General features: G+C 34.4%; 2 protein-coding genes across 4 annotated transcripts; both read left to right on the top strand.

Moving 5' to 3' along the window:
- The first annotated feature begins 875 nt into the window (after positions 1 to 875).
- On the top strand, positions 876 to 7,072 carry MKS2 (methylketone synthase IIa). Of its 3 annotated transcripts, XR_011220389.1 has the most exons (6): positions 876 to 1,339; positions 2,352 to 2,452; positions 5,614 to 5,723; positions 6,399 to 6,494; positions 6,583 to 6,810; positions 6,888 to 7,050. XR_011220389.1 is itself a non-coding variant. In NM_001347563.1 (5 exons), the coding sequence occupies exons 1-5, from the start codon at positions 1,140 to 1,142 to the stop codon at positions 6,700 to 6,702; spliced, it is 627 nt and encodes a 208-aa protein (NP_001334492.1). In that variant the 5' UTR covers positions 1,062 to 1,139; the 3' UTR covers positions 6,703 to 7,072. The 3 variants fall into 3 exon arrangements, 2 of the variants coding, with proteins under 2 accessions (NP_001334492.1, XP_025886196.1); NM_001347563.1 differs by having other exon boundaries at positions 1,062 to 1,339; positions 6,583 to 7,072; XM_026030411.2 differs by having other exon boundaries at positions 1,085 to 1,885; positions 6,583 to 7,050.
- A 245-nt stretch (positions 7,073 to 7,317) lies between these two features.
- Positions 7,318 to 8,972, top strand: LOC104646739 (uncharacterized). Its single transcript, XM_010321119.4, has one exon. The coding sequence runs from the start codon at positions 7,974 to 7,976 to the stop codon at positions 8,769 to 8,771; it is 798 nt and encodes a 265-aa protein (XP_010319421.1). The 5' UTR covers positions 7,318 to 7,973; the 3' UTR covers positions 8,772 to 8,972.
- The last annotated feature ends 6,382 nt before the right edge of the window (positions 8,973 to 15,354 follow it).

Genomic DNA, 15,354 nt, shown 5'->3' with positions numbered 1-15,354 from the left:
ATTTTTATATAATTAAATATTATTTATTTATTTATTTATGCAAAAATTATTTAATTAGACAAATTTTCTTTGTCATATTAATTAAATTTTATTATTACTTTAAAATAGTTATATGATCTCTCCCACTCTTTCCTTGTGACTCCCAGTTTTTCTTTGCTATGTAATTGGTACCAAAAAGTCATAAACGAACACCAAATTAAGGTATAATTATACCAAATACATATTTATGTATCTGGATAATTATATTTTTATTATTTTTTAAATATATATAAATATATTAAATACATTACAAATTTAATGTTAAATAAATGTATTTATACATACACATCATATACATTACATTAACATATCAATATCCTCTCGAAACCATATATATAGAGAGAGACTACACTAAATATTTAGAGTTCAAACAAAATATAAAATTATCAAAACTATCAATGTATAATTTATTTTTATATATAATAATAATATATTAATTTGTCCTTTGAGATGACTTTGTTGGTTTGGAGGGTGGTTATTCACAAGGATGGCCCGGGATCAATCTCCCCTCAATGTTTTTTAAAGTTAAGCCTGTCACATAAGATTTGCCTAATACGATTTACATTCGCTTTATGATTTGCTTATCTATTGCGGTTTATATTCTCGCGTTGTTTGTTGAAATTCGAAAAAATATATATATATATTAATTTAACTTTAACTCATTTAATTGATCCAAATTAATGTCAATCGTTCATTTGCCCCCCTATACAACCGTCCTAGCAAGTAGGAAGCATCACCTAAACAACACATTTTGAGCTCACCTTGTTTTTGCCAATCCGCTGTCACGAGTCTTTCATGTGCTACAAAACAACGGCACGGAAAATTTTTGGATTGTTGTTACGTGTTATTTCATAATATATTATATTATTATTTTAATAAATATTATATTTAAAATAATTTATTTGTTTTGTGTCATTAGTTATATATTTATATTTGAATAATAAATTTACAAATAAAATAGAATATATAACGGAAAATAATATTTAAATTGACAATCCACAACGTGTTAACGCCTATACATATACATACACCAAATTTCCCAATTGTTCCAATTTACGTCTATTCTACCTCTGCAAATTCTTCACCATTTTTTAGACGCAATGTCTCAATGCATCGCTTCCCCGTTGATTCGCAGCATTGGATCCACTTCAGTCGGTAACTCACTGTTGCCGAATCATCGGCCACCGTCTACATTACCGGTCAGTCCTCACCGGCAGCTCCTGCTTCCAAATTTACAGTTATCCGTCAGTAAATTGAGGAGTTTTCGAGCTCATGCTTTTGATCTCAAAGGTAGCCAAGGGTATGTCTATATATATATATATCTTTTACTCCACCAATCCCATTTTATCTGAAGTATTTGATTAGGCGCGGAGTTTATGGATAAAAGGAAGACCTAAATCAACCAGTATATATGTGTGTATGGATATATTGTATTGTTATAAATCATCTAATGAAATGGAAAAGTGAAAAGTGTTATTAAATATAGAAATGTGATATGGTTAAGTGAGACGTTTGAAGTCAAACTGTTACCGGCTGTAGAAAGGTGTCTCAGGTGATCTTGTAAAGTGGAAAATTGAAGTTAAATTGTTATGGAATATAGAAAGGTGTCTCAAGGTGATCTCGTAAAATGGGAAGTTGGAAATCAAGTTGTTATCGAATATAGAAAGGTTTCTCAGGGTGATCTCGTAAAATTGGAATTTTGAAGTCAAATTGTTACTGAATATAGGAAGGTGTCATGGGTAGTAACTTACAGTTCCATTCAAAATTCATCCTGTATGACAAAACATAGTCCGGATCATGCTTTGGATGACGGATGAGGGTTGTCTAGGTTGTCAATGAGGGTAAAGTAAGTCTAATTATGATCAGATACTCTTTAAGTATTGTATTCATTGGCTTGTGTCCACTTGATTTCAACTGAATGGGCAGAGGAGTTATGTAGTTTGTTGTAACTAGTTTGGGCTTTAGATATAGTTGATTGATTGGTTTTGCTGTAGCTTCTGTTAGGTTTGAACTTGATTAGAACCTATGTTTTCTCCATCTGAATGAAGGGCTATGCATTTTCAATTTCTACAATTGGTGGAAACTGATTGATTGAATAATGTTTTTTTTTTATCAGAATTCTGGAAAAGGTTTTTTTTTGGGAAAGAAAAATGGAAAACCTTTTATTCTTTTTGTGTCGAGCGTTTTATAGGCTTCCCCTTTCTTGTAGTTTCATTTTAAGTTTCAGCAAGAATTGGTATTTTTAGTTTGCTCATTGACATAGTCTATTTTTTCCTATTTATAGGAGCTTACCTTTTGCTCTTGCTTTGCAGAATGGCTGAGTTCCATGAAGTTGAACTCAAAGTCCGGGACTATGAATTGGATCAGTATGGTGTTGTAAACAATGCTATTTATGCAAGTTATTGCCAACATGGTAAGGTTTATGGTTTCGATCTGTACTTCAGTTTACAACTACCATATTATACATGTGCTTTCATTCATCAAAAAGCATATAATACTGCGCTTTTCCCTTTTAATGAAAAAGGATTTACTCAAGGGAGAAATTTTTTCTGGCAACTGTTATGAGTAGAAAGCTAGAAATTACTTTTTTTAAAAAAAAAACTGAAGTAAACTAGAAATTACTGGAAAAGGATCTTTTGTATCTGTTCAACATTCTTTGTAACCCTATAGTTAGATCATCTGTTACCCGTGTTTATGGAATGTGTTTCTCTCTCAATAACTTGAGATGATGCCACCCAAAAATGGATGATGAATATGATTTCCTTTGTCTGCTTATTACTAGAAACATGTTGAATCCCAAGTTTGAAGGGATCTGATGTGGTCAATGACTGTTTGAATCTTGCATTTAGACATGCTAACGATAAAGCCAATATCCACTTTGTATGTGAACTAATTGATTGCCAAATAGTTGTTTGCCAGAAGCTCAGAACTTGCTCAGTTATAAATCAATAATTTTAAGTTAATAATATGTCTATCCTAATGAAAAAGAAGTTAATAATTTGTCTATTCAAAATGTTGTTAAGTAATTGGCACGGTTCATTACCTGATTACCCGTGATATGGAATCAAGGATATCAAAATTCAAGTCTTCCCAACGTAATAAGATCTGTTACATTGTGAGTGACCTATGTATACAAGTTGAGTTTTTTTAATAAACCAATAAAAAGTTTCTGTTTAATTTCTATAAATTTATATCAGATCTTTCTAGTTCCTCGACTATTATTGAAGTATACTGACAAGATGATTACTTTAAAGGATTTAAATTAACTCTTTATCTTTGTCAAGATCAATACTTTGAGGGATTTGAACTTGCCTTGTAAAAAAAGGAATTAAACTAACAGCTGCAAAGTTTCTTACGCTAAATTCCAAAAATGGGGCCAGTATACTACTCTTATTACAAATTTTGGCGTATGAGTTCTACCTATAATAGACAAAGTTACTGGTATCTGTAGGTGAAAAAAAAGATCCTCCTTCTAAAAAGCTTAGAGTAATGAGAATTTACTTGTTCATAATGCTATTATATGATCAGACAATCTGGTGGATTATTTGGAAAGAGAGAAACTAGAGATTTTCAAGGCAAAAAGGAGAATGTAACCAGTCTTGAGAATTGTACTTCTTTGCTTTCTTTTCGGAGCAATGTGGCAAATGAACATGATACTTATGATGTGGAGGCCATGGTTCACTTTATTTAGCTCACTACACAGTTAGTGATGACTACCTTTGATGTGTTCTCTTCTCTATAACAACTTGATGTTTGTTACATTTATAAAATTTCACCTTATCAAAAAATAAATAAATTAGAATATGATCAGGACTTTTGACATGAAAGAACAGTAAAAAGAAAAATAATAACAGTTCAGCCATCCAGTTAAATAGAAACTAATTAGAGATAACCCAATGTCATTTTTCTAGAGGCAAACAATAATATTTAGATAACTCAAGAACAGATTGTGGAACTCCAAAAGGTGATAGTTTCTTTAGTTGATTACTTCTGTGTAGATAGAGTTCGAGAAAGTTTTACTTCCGTGTAGTTTTTTCTTTACTGATTATTTTCATTTTTTCAATAAGTACCCTTTCCAACTCAATTAAGTGAATTATTTGATGGCACATTAGTGTTAAGGCAACTATTGCAGCTTTATAGTATTTAAGTGGAAGTGTAGCAAAAGGTGGAGCTAGGTTTAATCTTGCAATGACTTGAACTCCAAATGCGCAGAAAGGTCTGTCCTTTTTCATGATATAGTAAAACAAATTGATGAGTATAGAGAAAAGAGATATTTTTGAAATAAGCTGACATTTTTCTGATAATCTAGGTTGTTACCTCAAGGAAGTTTGTCCTTTTCGATAAGTAGCTAATTTTATTGCTTCAAAAAACAGCACTAAGCTTGTATTGCATTTGCATGTGTACATGCCTACATAGTGCATTACTATACCTCTGCTTCCTCAGTACTATCTACTGAAAAACTAAGCAATTCTATCATATTTCCTATATCATATACATCATGTCTACAGTAAGAAGAGAAATAAATCATAAATGTAAACTTGTAAATGCTTTCTGATTTGCTCTTAAAATTCTTCATTCCTTTCTGTCCAAAACACCGACGAGATGCTAACTGGCACTGTGTCACATATTCTTGTCCTATGCAATCTCCTTTGCTTTTCAATGCTGTTGTAGGTTCTTCACTATTTTGGTATAGTCTATTAAAAATCAGTCTGGTGCACTAAAGCTCTCGCTATGCACGGGGTCTAGGGAAGGCTGGACCAGAAGGGTCTATTGTATGCGGTCTTACCCTGCATTTTTGGAAGAGGCTGTTTCAATGGCTTGTAACTGTGACCTCCCAGGTCACATGGCAGTAACCTTTCTAGTTATGACAAGGCTCCCCTTCTCTTGGTATTGGTATAGAATTTTAGTATAGTCTGTTGCATATTAAAAATGCTCAGGAGGAACTTCCATAGCTGTGAAGCCATTGAGAAGTGTACAAACTAGAAACAGATAATTTGCATCCTCTTCCTCCTCCTTGCAGAGATAATATCTCCCAGAAAACATCAATCCCCTTCTCTGAAATTTGTGTCAAGTTAGGCTAGAAGCATGTGCAATATCCAGATTAACACTTTCTTGTGCTTTGGCTTTGTATAATCTCCTCCTTAGCCAAAAGGGATTGTGATGTACTTCACACCTAAGTTCACTGTGTAGAGTGGTGTCCAAGTTAGAGAATCTGGTTCATTTGATTGTTGTAGTTGTCCCTGTTCTCGTAACTATTGAGTCATTCTTTCCAGCTCCTCATTTACGAGAGGGAAAACAGTCATCAGTTACAACTGATCAAGAAAAAAAAGTAGCAGTAGTTGTCATTAATGAAGTGAGTCTTTTCCTCCATATTTTTCCCTTTCCCTAAGGAGAAGTTTCTATGTTGAATCTTTTGTTATTCTGGGATTTTGCTCTAGCCTCCTTCTGTACAAGGACGTTACCTTGTTGTATATTATCATATACTGGATATGACATTGTCCATATCAAAAACTTTCAAATGACGACAATTTAACTAATCTTGTAGTTATGACTTATTTTTAATAAATGAAACAGGTCGTCATGAGCTTCTAGAAAGGATTGGTATAAGTGCTGATGAAGTGGCACGCAGTGGTGACGCACTAGCACTAACAGAGCTGTCACTTAAGTATCTAGCACCTCTAAGGGTATGACCCTCATATCTAAACATCCTTAAGAACCAAGAAATATGCAACCAGAAACTTTAGACCTTGGTTAAGTGTCCTATTCAATTTGAATTTTGTTTCACAAAACTTTGCATTTGAATATGAAGTTTAGATCTTGGGATACATAGAAATGAAGAATAAAATGTTTAATTGCAAGTGTGAGAAGTTTGGATTAGCATAATTAGGAAGGTTAATGTCAAATGGATAATGGTTCGGCTAAATGAAGCTTTTTACAGCTGATTATAATAATGTGACACTGCCTTCTTTCCAAATTACTTGGGACACTGTCTTTGTTTATCTATAATTACTTGTCTTTTCTCTTCAGTAAGTATAAGAAACTTTACTTTACCATGAATTGGAGGAACTACAATCAAATAAAGATTAGTCTACATTCCGTTAATCTTTATTTGACTTGCTTTCAATTGATTATGCTACAATTAAAACTAAGCTATTATTTTAGATATCATCTGGCTCTAAGTTAACAATTTGTTCAAACAAACCTTGTGTTCTGTACTATCAGACTCAGTCATTTACTTGGGACGTGAGCTTCTTTCTTCTGAACAGGACTGGTTGATCTCTTATAACTTCAAACTTGAATTGAACTGCTTGAAATTTATGTTATCCTGCCTGTTCTCATTACTTTCATCATTGGTTCAGAGTGGAGATAGATTTGTCGTGAAGGCACGAATATCTGATTCTTCAGCTGCTCGTTTGTTTTTCGAACACTTCATCTTCAAGCTTCCAGATCAAGAGGTCAGTTACCACTATTACCGCGTTTTTTTTTTTTTTGGAACAAAACCACCTTCATATCTCAATGTATTCTGTTACTACTTTTTTCCAGCCCATCTTGGAGGCAAGAGGAATAGCAGTGTGGCTCAATAAAAGTTACCGTCCTGTCCGAATCCCGGCAGAGTTCAGATCAAAATTTGTTCAGTTCCTTCGCCAGGAGGCATCCAACTAATGTGCTTGTTCAACAAAATCCAGAAGAGTTCTTTTGATCAAACATTTTTCTCTGAAAGTGAAAATTTACTCCTTCTATATACTGACCCAAAAAATCTAGCAACTTAAGGTATTTTTGTTTGGTTAATATCACTCTTGGTCCCTCAATTTTTAATAATATTGAATTTAGTCCCTGTCCCTCTACAGTTGGGTACACAACACCCTTCCAAGCCTCCGCTCGTGGAGTTACATCTTGTATAGTTACATCTTGTATGTTCTAATGTTGTTGTAGCTTTTGAATTTAGTCCTTGTAATATCTTATCACTTTTGATCTTCGATTAATCGAAATATGTACTTTTAATCCTTTTTACTTGTGAGTATTTACAAATCTACAATGATTATCAATTGCTCACCGTTTAATTATTTTACGTGTTATGTTAAAGTTTGTATTGTTGCTCTATTTGAATGTTTTCAAGTATAACACAGAGCACTTCCATAATTTGGTCACCTGACCAATTTTTGTTGTGAATGGAAGTACTTTGACTTGTACAAATGGAAAAAGATTGATCATTAACTTCTCTATTTCAATTTCACTCTTCTAAATTTAAATGTCAAAAGTCAACAATTATACTTTATTGTTCTTACTCAACAAAAGTTCAAAGTAATATATAAGGCTGAATAAATCAAAATTCTTCTTAACCTGATGGATTTTATTCGGTGCATATCTTGGTCATTTAATAGTTTTATAACTAAGGTATAAAACTCGTAAAATTACGATAATTTAAGAAAAATTCAACTTATTCCCTTAAATTTTTTTCCGAAAGTTATTTTAATATAAATTCATAATAATTTAAAATTTTAAATATATACTTAATAAATTAGATATGAAGTTTATATATATTTTTAATCCATATGTAAAACCTAGAGATAGAACCGTGTCAAGGAAAAATTCAACTATCCACAAGCGATAAGTCTAACCATATGCTGAGTCACAAATGACAACATTATAATTTCTCATTATACCAAAGAATCTCTTGAATATCCATATTCTTCACCAACTATGATCTCCACGTCAATTACAACTAACCAAAAGTCTTATTTTATATCATAATTCAGTGCGTAAAGTATTTCCGTGTTAGTATAATTTAGAGAGGAATATATTAGTTATAGATTACGCAAAGATAATATATAGATTACCTCATTCATTTCAATTTTCCAAAACCAATATCTATTCTAGTTTTCTTTCGAGCATTTTATCAAACAGTTTCTCTACATCTTTGAAGATTCATAACTATGATCAGCAATTTTGAATCTGATGTTAAATATCTACAGAACCCATCTTTGATTTCTCAATTCTTTTCTCTTTCGAATATCGAAAACGTTACTGAAGTTTACAGTTTCTGGAAATGGAGTGCTCTGTTTTTCGCCATATTTGTTACTTTTAGTGCTTTATTTGGAAGAATTAAGTTTACATTCATTTACTTACGTAGAATTGAGCCATCTGATGAGCCTATTGTTCAGTATCTTAGCGAAGATTTCGACTTTTCTGATGACGACGACGACGAATGCTCATCAGTCTGTTCGAATTCGAATGATGAAGAGGTAATTGCACCCAGAGGTGATCGAGATTTTTCTGTGGCGGGTGGGAAAAAGAGTTGTTTAAGACTTATAAGGCGACGGAGCAGCTATGGACTGTTTCCGCTAACTGAATTTGTCGCCGGAGAAAATGTTGTAAAGCTTTGGGATTTGAATGTTGAAGAGAAGATGAGCGAATTTCCGACGGTGCCTATGGTGTTTTGGTCTGAATGGAGAGATGAGAGGAACGGCGTTGTTTTAGCTGGTTACGACGCGAGAATGAGGCGTCAGTCGCCGGCGATATTTGCCGATTGGGGTACAGGAAAAGTGGTGGGTATCGGCGGCGTGGAGAAAGTGTACGTTAGAGATGAAGTTGCCGGAGTTGTTAAGGTCGGTGATATGAGGAAAGCGAAAACGCCGGTGGAAATGGTGACGGAGGTCGACGGTGCCATGTGGTGGAACGCCGGCGCCGTTATCGTTGACGATGACTTTATTAGACATAAATTTATTTACTAAAAGGGAGTTGATGCTAATTTATTTGGCAATTAATTTAACGATGAAATTTGATTTTTTTCAATATTCTTTTTATAGCTAACTAAATTAGCTTAATATTAAAAAATTGTATAATAGTTGATAGAAGAAAATCCTTCCTTCTAGTCTGTACATATAATATTTTGTAGAAAATTAGATGAAATTTCATATATAAATATTTTAATACGTCTTTCTACATAAGTTAGTGTTATAAATTTATTGATCATTACTGATTAATTTATTAATAGAAAATTTGAAATTGATAATGATTGAAGGACGGTTCGAGATACTAAATTTTCACAATGTGCAAGATTTGGAAAAGGGCTATACTATAGTGGTGCATGTATTGTACACAATCTTACCTGCATTTCTGCAATAGACTGTTTTCATAATTCAAGCTCGTGATCTCTTAATCATTTAATAACAAGTTTATAAGTTACGTCAAAACTTTCTTTAGATCAGATCAGGTTGCAATATTCCACCCATATCAATTATCATCATTGTGTCTCTGAGCTTTATAGTGAGAACAATATTCTGGACATTCTCATGTTCAACTCTTGATTGATAGATTTCAATTATCCCTGTCTTTATTTCTAACAACGATATGAATTTCTGACACTAGGGTTCTCGTGATATCAATTTCAACTTTAATCTTTGTTGTAGTAGGTCTCATTTTAGGCAGACTATAGCTTTAATCTCTGTCTTAGTCCTACTTAACCTGAAACCTCTAGATTCTAGGGCCTCTCTCCAAATCTCTCATCTATTATAACTCCACCATGCATTTTGTTGTACCAGGCAAATTAATCATACTTCAAAAAAATGATTTCAAGTTCTCTAAAGACTATCTAACAAAGAGGGCAAGTTGAACGAGACAATCAAAAAGGCCTGTTACACCAATAATGGATCTGTAATTGAAAACATGAAGTATATTAACAAAAGATTGATCTATACCAATATCATGAAGGTGTAAAAGTTGTTGTGATTGATCTTAATAGGAACTTAACAAGTAAGTGAAGCAAATCAAATGTGTTCTTTCACATTTTCATCAAAATCTTTTTGATGAAAATCTCGAAAAGATTCAATTTTGGTTTGCTTCATTTATTTGTTAGATTTCAATTTAGGTCAATTGCAACAACCTTTTCACCTTTATTAGTGTCGATCAATCTTTTATTGACACTCTTCCTGTTTTTAATTACAAATTTATTATTGATGTAAAGGACCCTTTGATTCTCTCGTTCAACTTACCCCCGTTGTAAATATAATCTTTAGAAAACTAGAAATCAACTTTTGGAGTATGATGACAGTTTTGGTTCCTACCCATTTGATTTCCTGGATACAAGTTATATTAATCTTCCTCTTCTTAAGAATATTTACTAACTCGTTTGACCTCCCTATTAATATCGCTATGTTTTATAGACTCTAACTTACAATCTAGAATCTCTCTTGATACTTTTACCATCCCTGACCCCCAAACCCTAAACCTAATCGAGGAGACATTCTTAAACTACCATCATACCCAAAAGCCACAAACATAGGTTATAGAAATAGAAACATCAAATAATAGAACAATTATGTTAATTTTATTAGGTAAGTGCAATAAAATAACAAAACAAGAATGATAGAACCTGAGTGTTGTCGACGATTTTCTAGATGATGTTGGAACCATTGAACTCATCAAAGAGGGGGCAGATCGGAGGAATTAGGTTGCCTCAAAACTCATCGCCGAAAAGAGTTTAGTTTTACTGAATCTGTAAATACAAAATACAAAAAAAAAAATCAAAACAAGAGGAGGAAAGAGAGATATAGAAGTAAAAGATTCGATCAATTTCATCTGACTCCGGTTGTTATGAATCAAGTCTAACCTAATATGAATACCAAGGTCACACAAGTATTTATAGGGCCGGAAAGAGCTTTTGGGCCGAGAACAAGAAATAGGATCAGGTTAATTTGGGATCCGGGTCGAGTAGTGGATGTGAGAATGGTTCCATCAAAAGAGGCCGCGGACAATGATTTAGGGATTATGCATATGAAGAAAATGTTTGTCCTCTCCTCTTTGTCTAGAATCTAAGCTTCTCATGTCCATTCTTCTTTCTATCTTTAATTACTCGTTATTTCGATATTTCCATTGTAATTAAGCGAAATTCACTTTATTACCTTATTTTTCTAATTTCAATACTCTCATATCTATGGTGCATATATGAGAAATTATTTATTATTAAGCTATTAACAAAAAATGATCATTCAAATTACAATATATATTTTTGGTATGTAGACGAATATTACATCATGTTGTGGTATTTATTGCAACAACTTCATTATTATTTTTTAAGTTATAAATAAAAGTATTCTATGAGGAGATATAATTATATGCATCATTCAATTTGTTTTTTCATAGCCCTGTTCCAAAAGTGATGATATCATTTTCTAGTCTCTTCAAAATGATACCTGGGATACTTCTGTTGCATTAATTGTAAATGTCCCTAACAAAATCTGTCTCAAACTCTTTACAATATTTATAAAGTGTTATTCGGATTTTTCAAAAATATCAACGAATGCGTGTTGAATTTTTTAAAAGATGGTGTGTTTTTGGAGAATCCATATACGCATAGGAAGGCTAACTTTCCAAACAATCAACAACAACAAAAAATAATCATAAAATCATAGATAAACTGTTTTCGAGAGACCAAATAGGCTCAAGTGCATCAAACCAAAGTAAAAGAAAAGAAAAATAATGAAGAAAACATAACAATTAATAGGAAAAGCAGTATAACGTCTACAAGAAAGACACAAAAACAACAATAAACACAATAAGCGACCTATGTCAAGAACTACAAGGGTACGACTAGTACTATGAGAGATGCATGATAACGCAACACCCCTAAACTTTCCTAGCAGTCAAAATGAAAACTATATAATCCAAGAATTCGTTTTTCTTGTGTAATTATCCGCCGGATAAGCACCCCTACTTCTACATCTAGTATTATGTTCTTGATGACTTGACATGATAAAATCATCATTACTATTCACATAGTTAATTTTTTGCTGATTACATTACACATACTATTGGGTCTCATTTCAGAAAAATGTAAAGGGGAACTTACTTTAGGAATCACAGCAATAGTAGCCTGAGTTAACCATGAAGACTAACACCACAAAAAAGGGTTGTAACCTGCAAGGCATAAGTAACTTCAGGATACAATCTGTCGTTTTTTTGGCTTAGCATGATCGCGGAACTGTAGGGGGAGGAGCAAAACAACACAAGTAGGATACAACACCTACAAGGATCGACTTCAAGACAATCAACCAATTATACTTCACCCAATTTACCAAAAGAAATTCACCATTAAATTAACCAAGCTCAAATCAGCAACATATCAAAAAAATCACAAGCAAATATGAATAATAAATATGCAAGTGACACACGAGATTTATACGTGGAAAACCCCTTCGGTTCGGTGTGAAGGATAAAAACCACGGGACTTGTAGGAGTCCACCCTTCTTCTTCTCTTATTATGCAAATTGAGGGTAAAGACACCCAAATCAGTCTACAAGGATGTCACAGCCCACCAACAACAACATACATAAGAGCCAACACAAAAGAGACGAGAAATTGGGAAATATCACCCAAAAAATGCAGGTTACACCAGCTGCAATAACAGACGATCAAGAGCTCCGATTGACGATCTGAACCATCAAGATGTAGTGCTGTATGTTGTGAACCAGCTGTGAAAATTTTAGAACGATCCAACGGTCGGATCTCTGGAAAACTGAAATTTTGTCAAGGCTGTCCAGAAAATCTGCATTCAAACCCTCTCTCAAAAATCTGCTTCTCTCTCTCTTTTCGTCACGTCAAAAAAAAACCCAGAAGAAAACAGCAGCTCCCAAAGACTTCTAGAAGAAGTCAACAAAGCCCAAAACATATGGGCCACACATCAATAAGTGATTGGGCTTTCACTTAAAAAAATATAACAAATGGGTTGGACCCTTAACAATCTCCCCCTCCAGCCCAGTTCGGGGAGACCAAACATAAAAGGTCATCAAGAAGACATACCTGCAAGCTTGGAACAAAATTCAAGCTTGCTTCCAGGGACCACCTTTGTCAACATATCAGCACCATTCTTGTTGGTGTGAATCTTCTTCAACTTCATTAGTCGCTCTTCAATGACAACACGCAACCAATGATATCTCACATCAATATGCTTTGTGCGAGCATGGTACATGCTGTTTTTGCTCAAGTCCATAGCACTTTGACTATCACAAAATACAACATACTCACTTTGCTTCAAACCTAACTGTTGAAGGAAACGCTTTAACCAAAGCATTTCTTTGCTTGCTTCCACTGCTGCTATATATTTTGCCTACACACTTCTGTAGCTTGGATAGCCATGAAATGGCTTCCCCTGCAAATTTGAACAAGTAACCCGAGGTAGACTTCCGGTTATCAAGATCTCCAGCCATGTCAGCATCCGTAAATCCCTCAAGAATAGGCTCACCACCTCCAAAACACAAACTCAGATTTGATGTGCCTCGCAAATATCTTAAGATCCACTTTACAGCTTCCCAATGAACCTTGCTCGGATTTGCTAAGTATCTGCTAACCAATCCAACAACATGTGCTATATCCGGTCTTGTACACATCATGGCATACATCAATGAACCAACAACAGAGGAGTAAGGAATATGAGACATACTTTCCTTTTCTTTCTCGGTTGTAGGACAACAACGCTTGCTCAACTTGAAATGGGCTGCAAGTGGTGTATTAACTGGTTTGGCATTCTTCATATTGAACCTTTCAAGCACCCGTTCAATATACTTTTCTTGTGACAACCAAAGCTTACCAGCTTTTCTATCACGAGCAATTTCCATACCAAGAATTTGCTTCGCAGGACCCAAATCTTTCATATCAAAAGACTTTGACAAATCCTCTTTCAACCTGCAAATAATCTCAACATCTTGTCCCACAATCAACATATCATCAACATACAAGCAAAGGATAATGAAGTTACCTTCAGAGAATTTTCTAAAATACACACAAGGATCTGCAGTAGTTCGCTTGTACTCATTACTACTCATGAAGGAATCAAACTTGTGATACCATTGCCTTGGTGCTTGCTTGAGTCCATAAAGACTCTTTTTCAACTTTCAAACAAAATTCTCTTTTCCCTTAACTTCAAATCCTTCCGGCTGCTCCATGTAAATCTCCTCATGCAAATCACCATGTAAGAAAGCAGTTTTAACATCAAGTTGTTCAAGTTCAAGATTCAAACAGGCAGCTAGTCCCAAAATCATACGAATGGAAGTCATCTTCACCACCGGTGCAAAAATCTCATCGAAGTCAATGCCCTTTTTCTGATGGCATCCCTTCACCACTAATCTTGCCTTCCGCTTCACTAGCTTGTTGCCATCTTTCTTGTTCTTAAACAACCACCTGTTCTTTAAGACTTTCTTCCCTTTTGGAGGCTTCACCAAGTCATAGGTTTCATTCTTCTTCAAATAATCCATCTCCTCTTGCATAGCCTTGAGCCAATGGTCTTTGTCTGAATGTGACAAGACCTCTTGAAGGCTTTCAGGCTCCCTCTCATCAGTGATTAGGATGTATTCTGAACTTGGATAAAGTCTTGAAGGTTGACGAACTCTGGTCGATTTTCTAAGTGTTGGCTCTTCTACCTGTAGACTGGATTTCTCCCCCTGATTAGAAGACTCTCCATGTTGAACATCTACAGCTTCATCATTAGGTTGTGGTACAACAACATCAGGTTGTACCTCTTCAATATGGTCATGTTCATGAGCAATTTCATGACCATCCTCTGGAGCATCACCTGTTAATTGATCATCTGAAGCAGAAACATGAGGCATGGGCATATCAATAACATCATGAGAGAAATTAGAATAATAAGTCTTATCAGCACCCAAGAGATGAAAACCCATCTCGTGCTCATAAAAGACAACATCTCTACTTCTCACAACTTTTTGCTTTGCTGGATCATAGAGTCTGTAACCAAACTCTTCATCACCATATCCAACAAACACACAAGGAGAAGTCTTGAAATCAAGCTTCAATCTATGTTCCTTCGGCACATGCATAAAAGCCTTGCATCCAAACACCCTCAAGTGAGAATAAGAGGGGTCTTTCCCAAACCAAACTCTCTCAGGAATCTCAAACTCCAAAGGAACTGGTGGTGCTCTATTTATCAAATACACAACAGTTCCAACTGTTTCACCCCAAAATGACTTAGAAAGATTGGACATTCTAAGCATGCATCTCACTTTCTCAATAATGGTTCTGTTCATCCTCTCGGCAACGCCATTGTGTTGTGGGGTACCCAGTTCTGTTCTCTCATGTCGAATGCCATATTTTGAGAAATATGCTTTAAACTCATTTGAAGTGTATTCACCTCCATTATCAGTTCGAAGACGCTTCAGTTTGCAATCTGTCTCCCTTTCAACCATTGCATGAAACTTCTGGAAGATACCGAACACCTCACTTTTGTGCTTCATCATATAAACCCAAGTTCTCCGAGTAGCATCATCAATAAAAGTAACAAAGTATTTGTTACCACCAAGTGAT

The sequence above is a fragment of the Solanum lycopersicum genome, chromosome 4, assembly GCF_036512215.1.
Source record: "Solanum lycopersicum chromosome 4, SLM_r2.1".
Lineage (NCBI taxonomy): Eukaryota > Viridiplantae > Streptophyta > Magnoliopsida > Solanales > Solanaceae > Solanum > Solanum lycopersicum.
The sequence above is the reverse complement of the archived record's forward strand: the minus strand, read 5'-3'. Positions and strand labels throughout refer to the sequence as shown.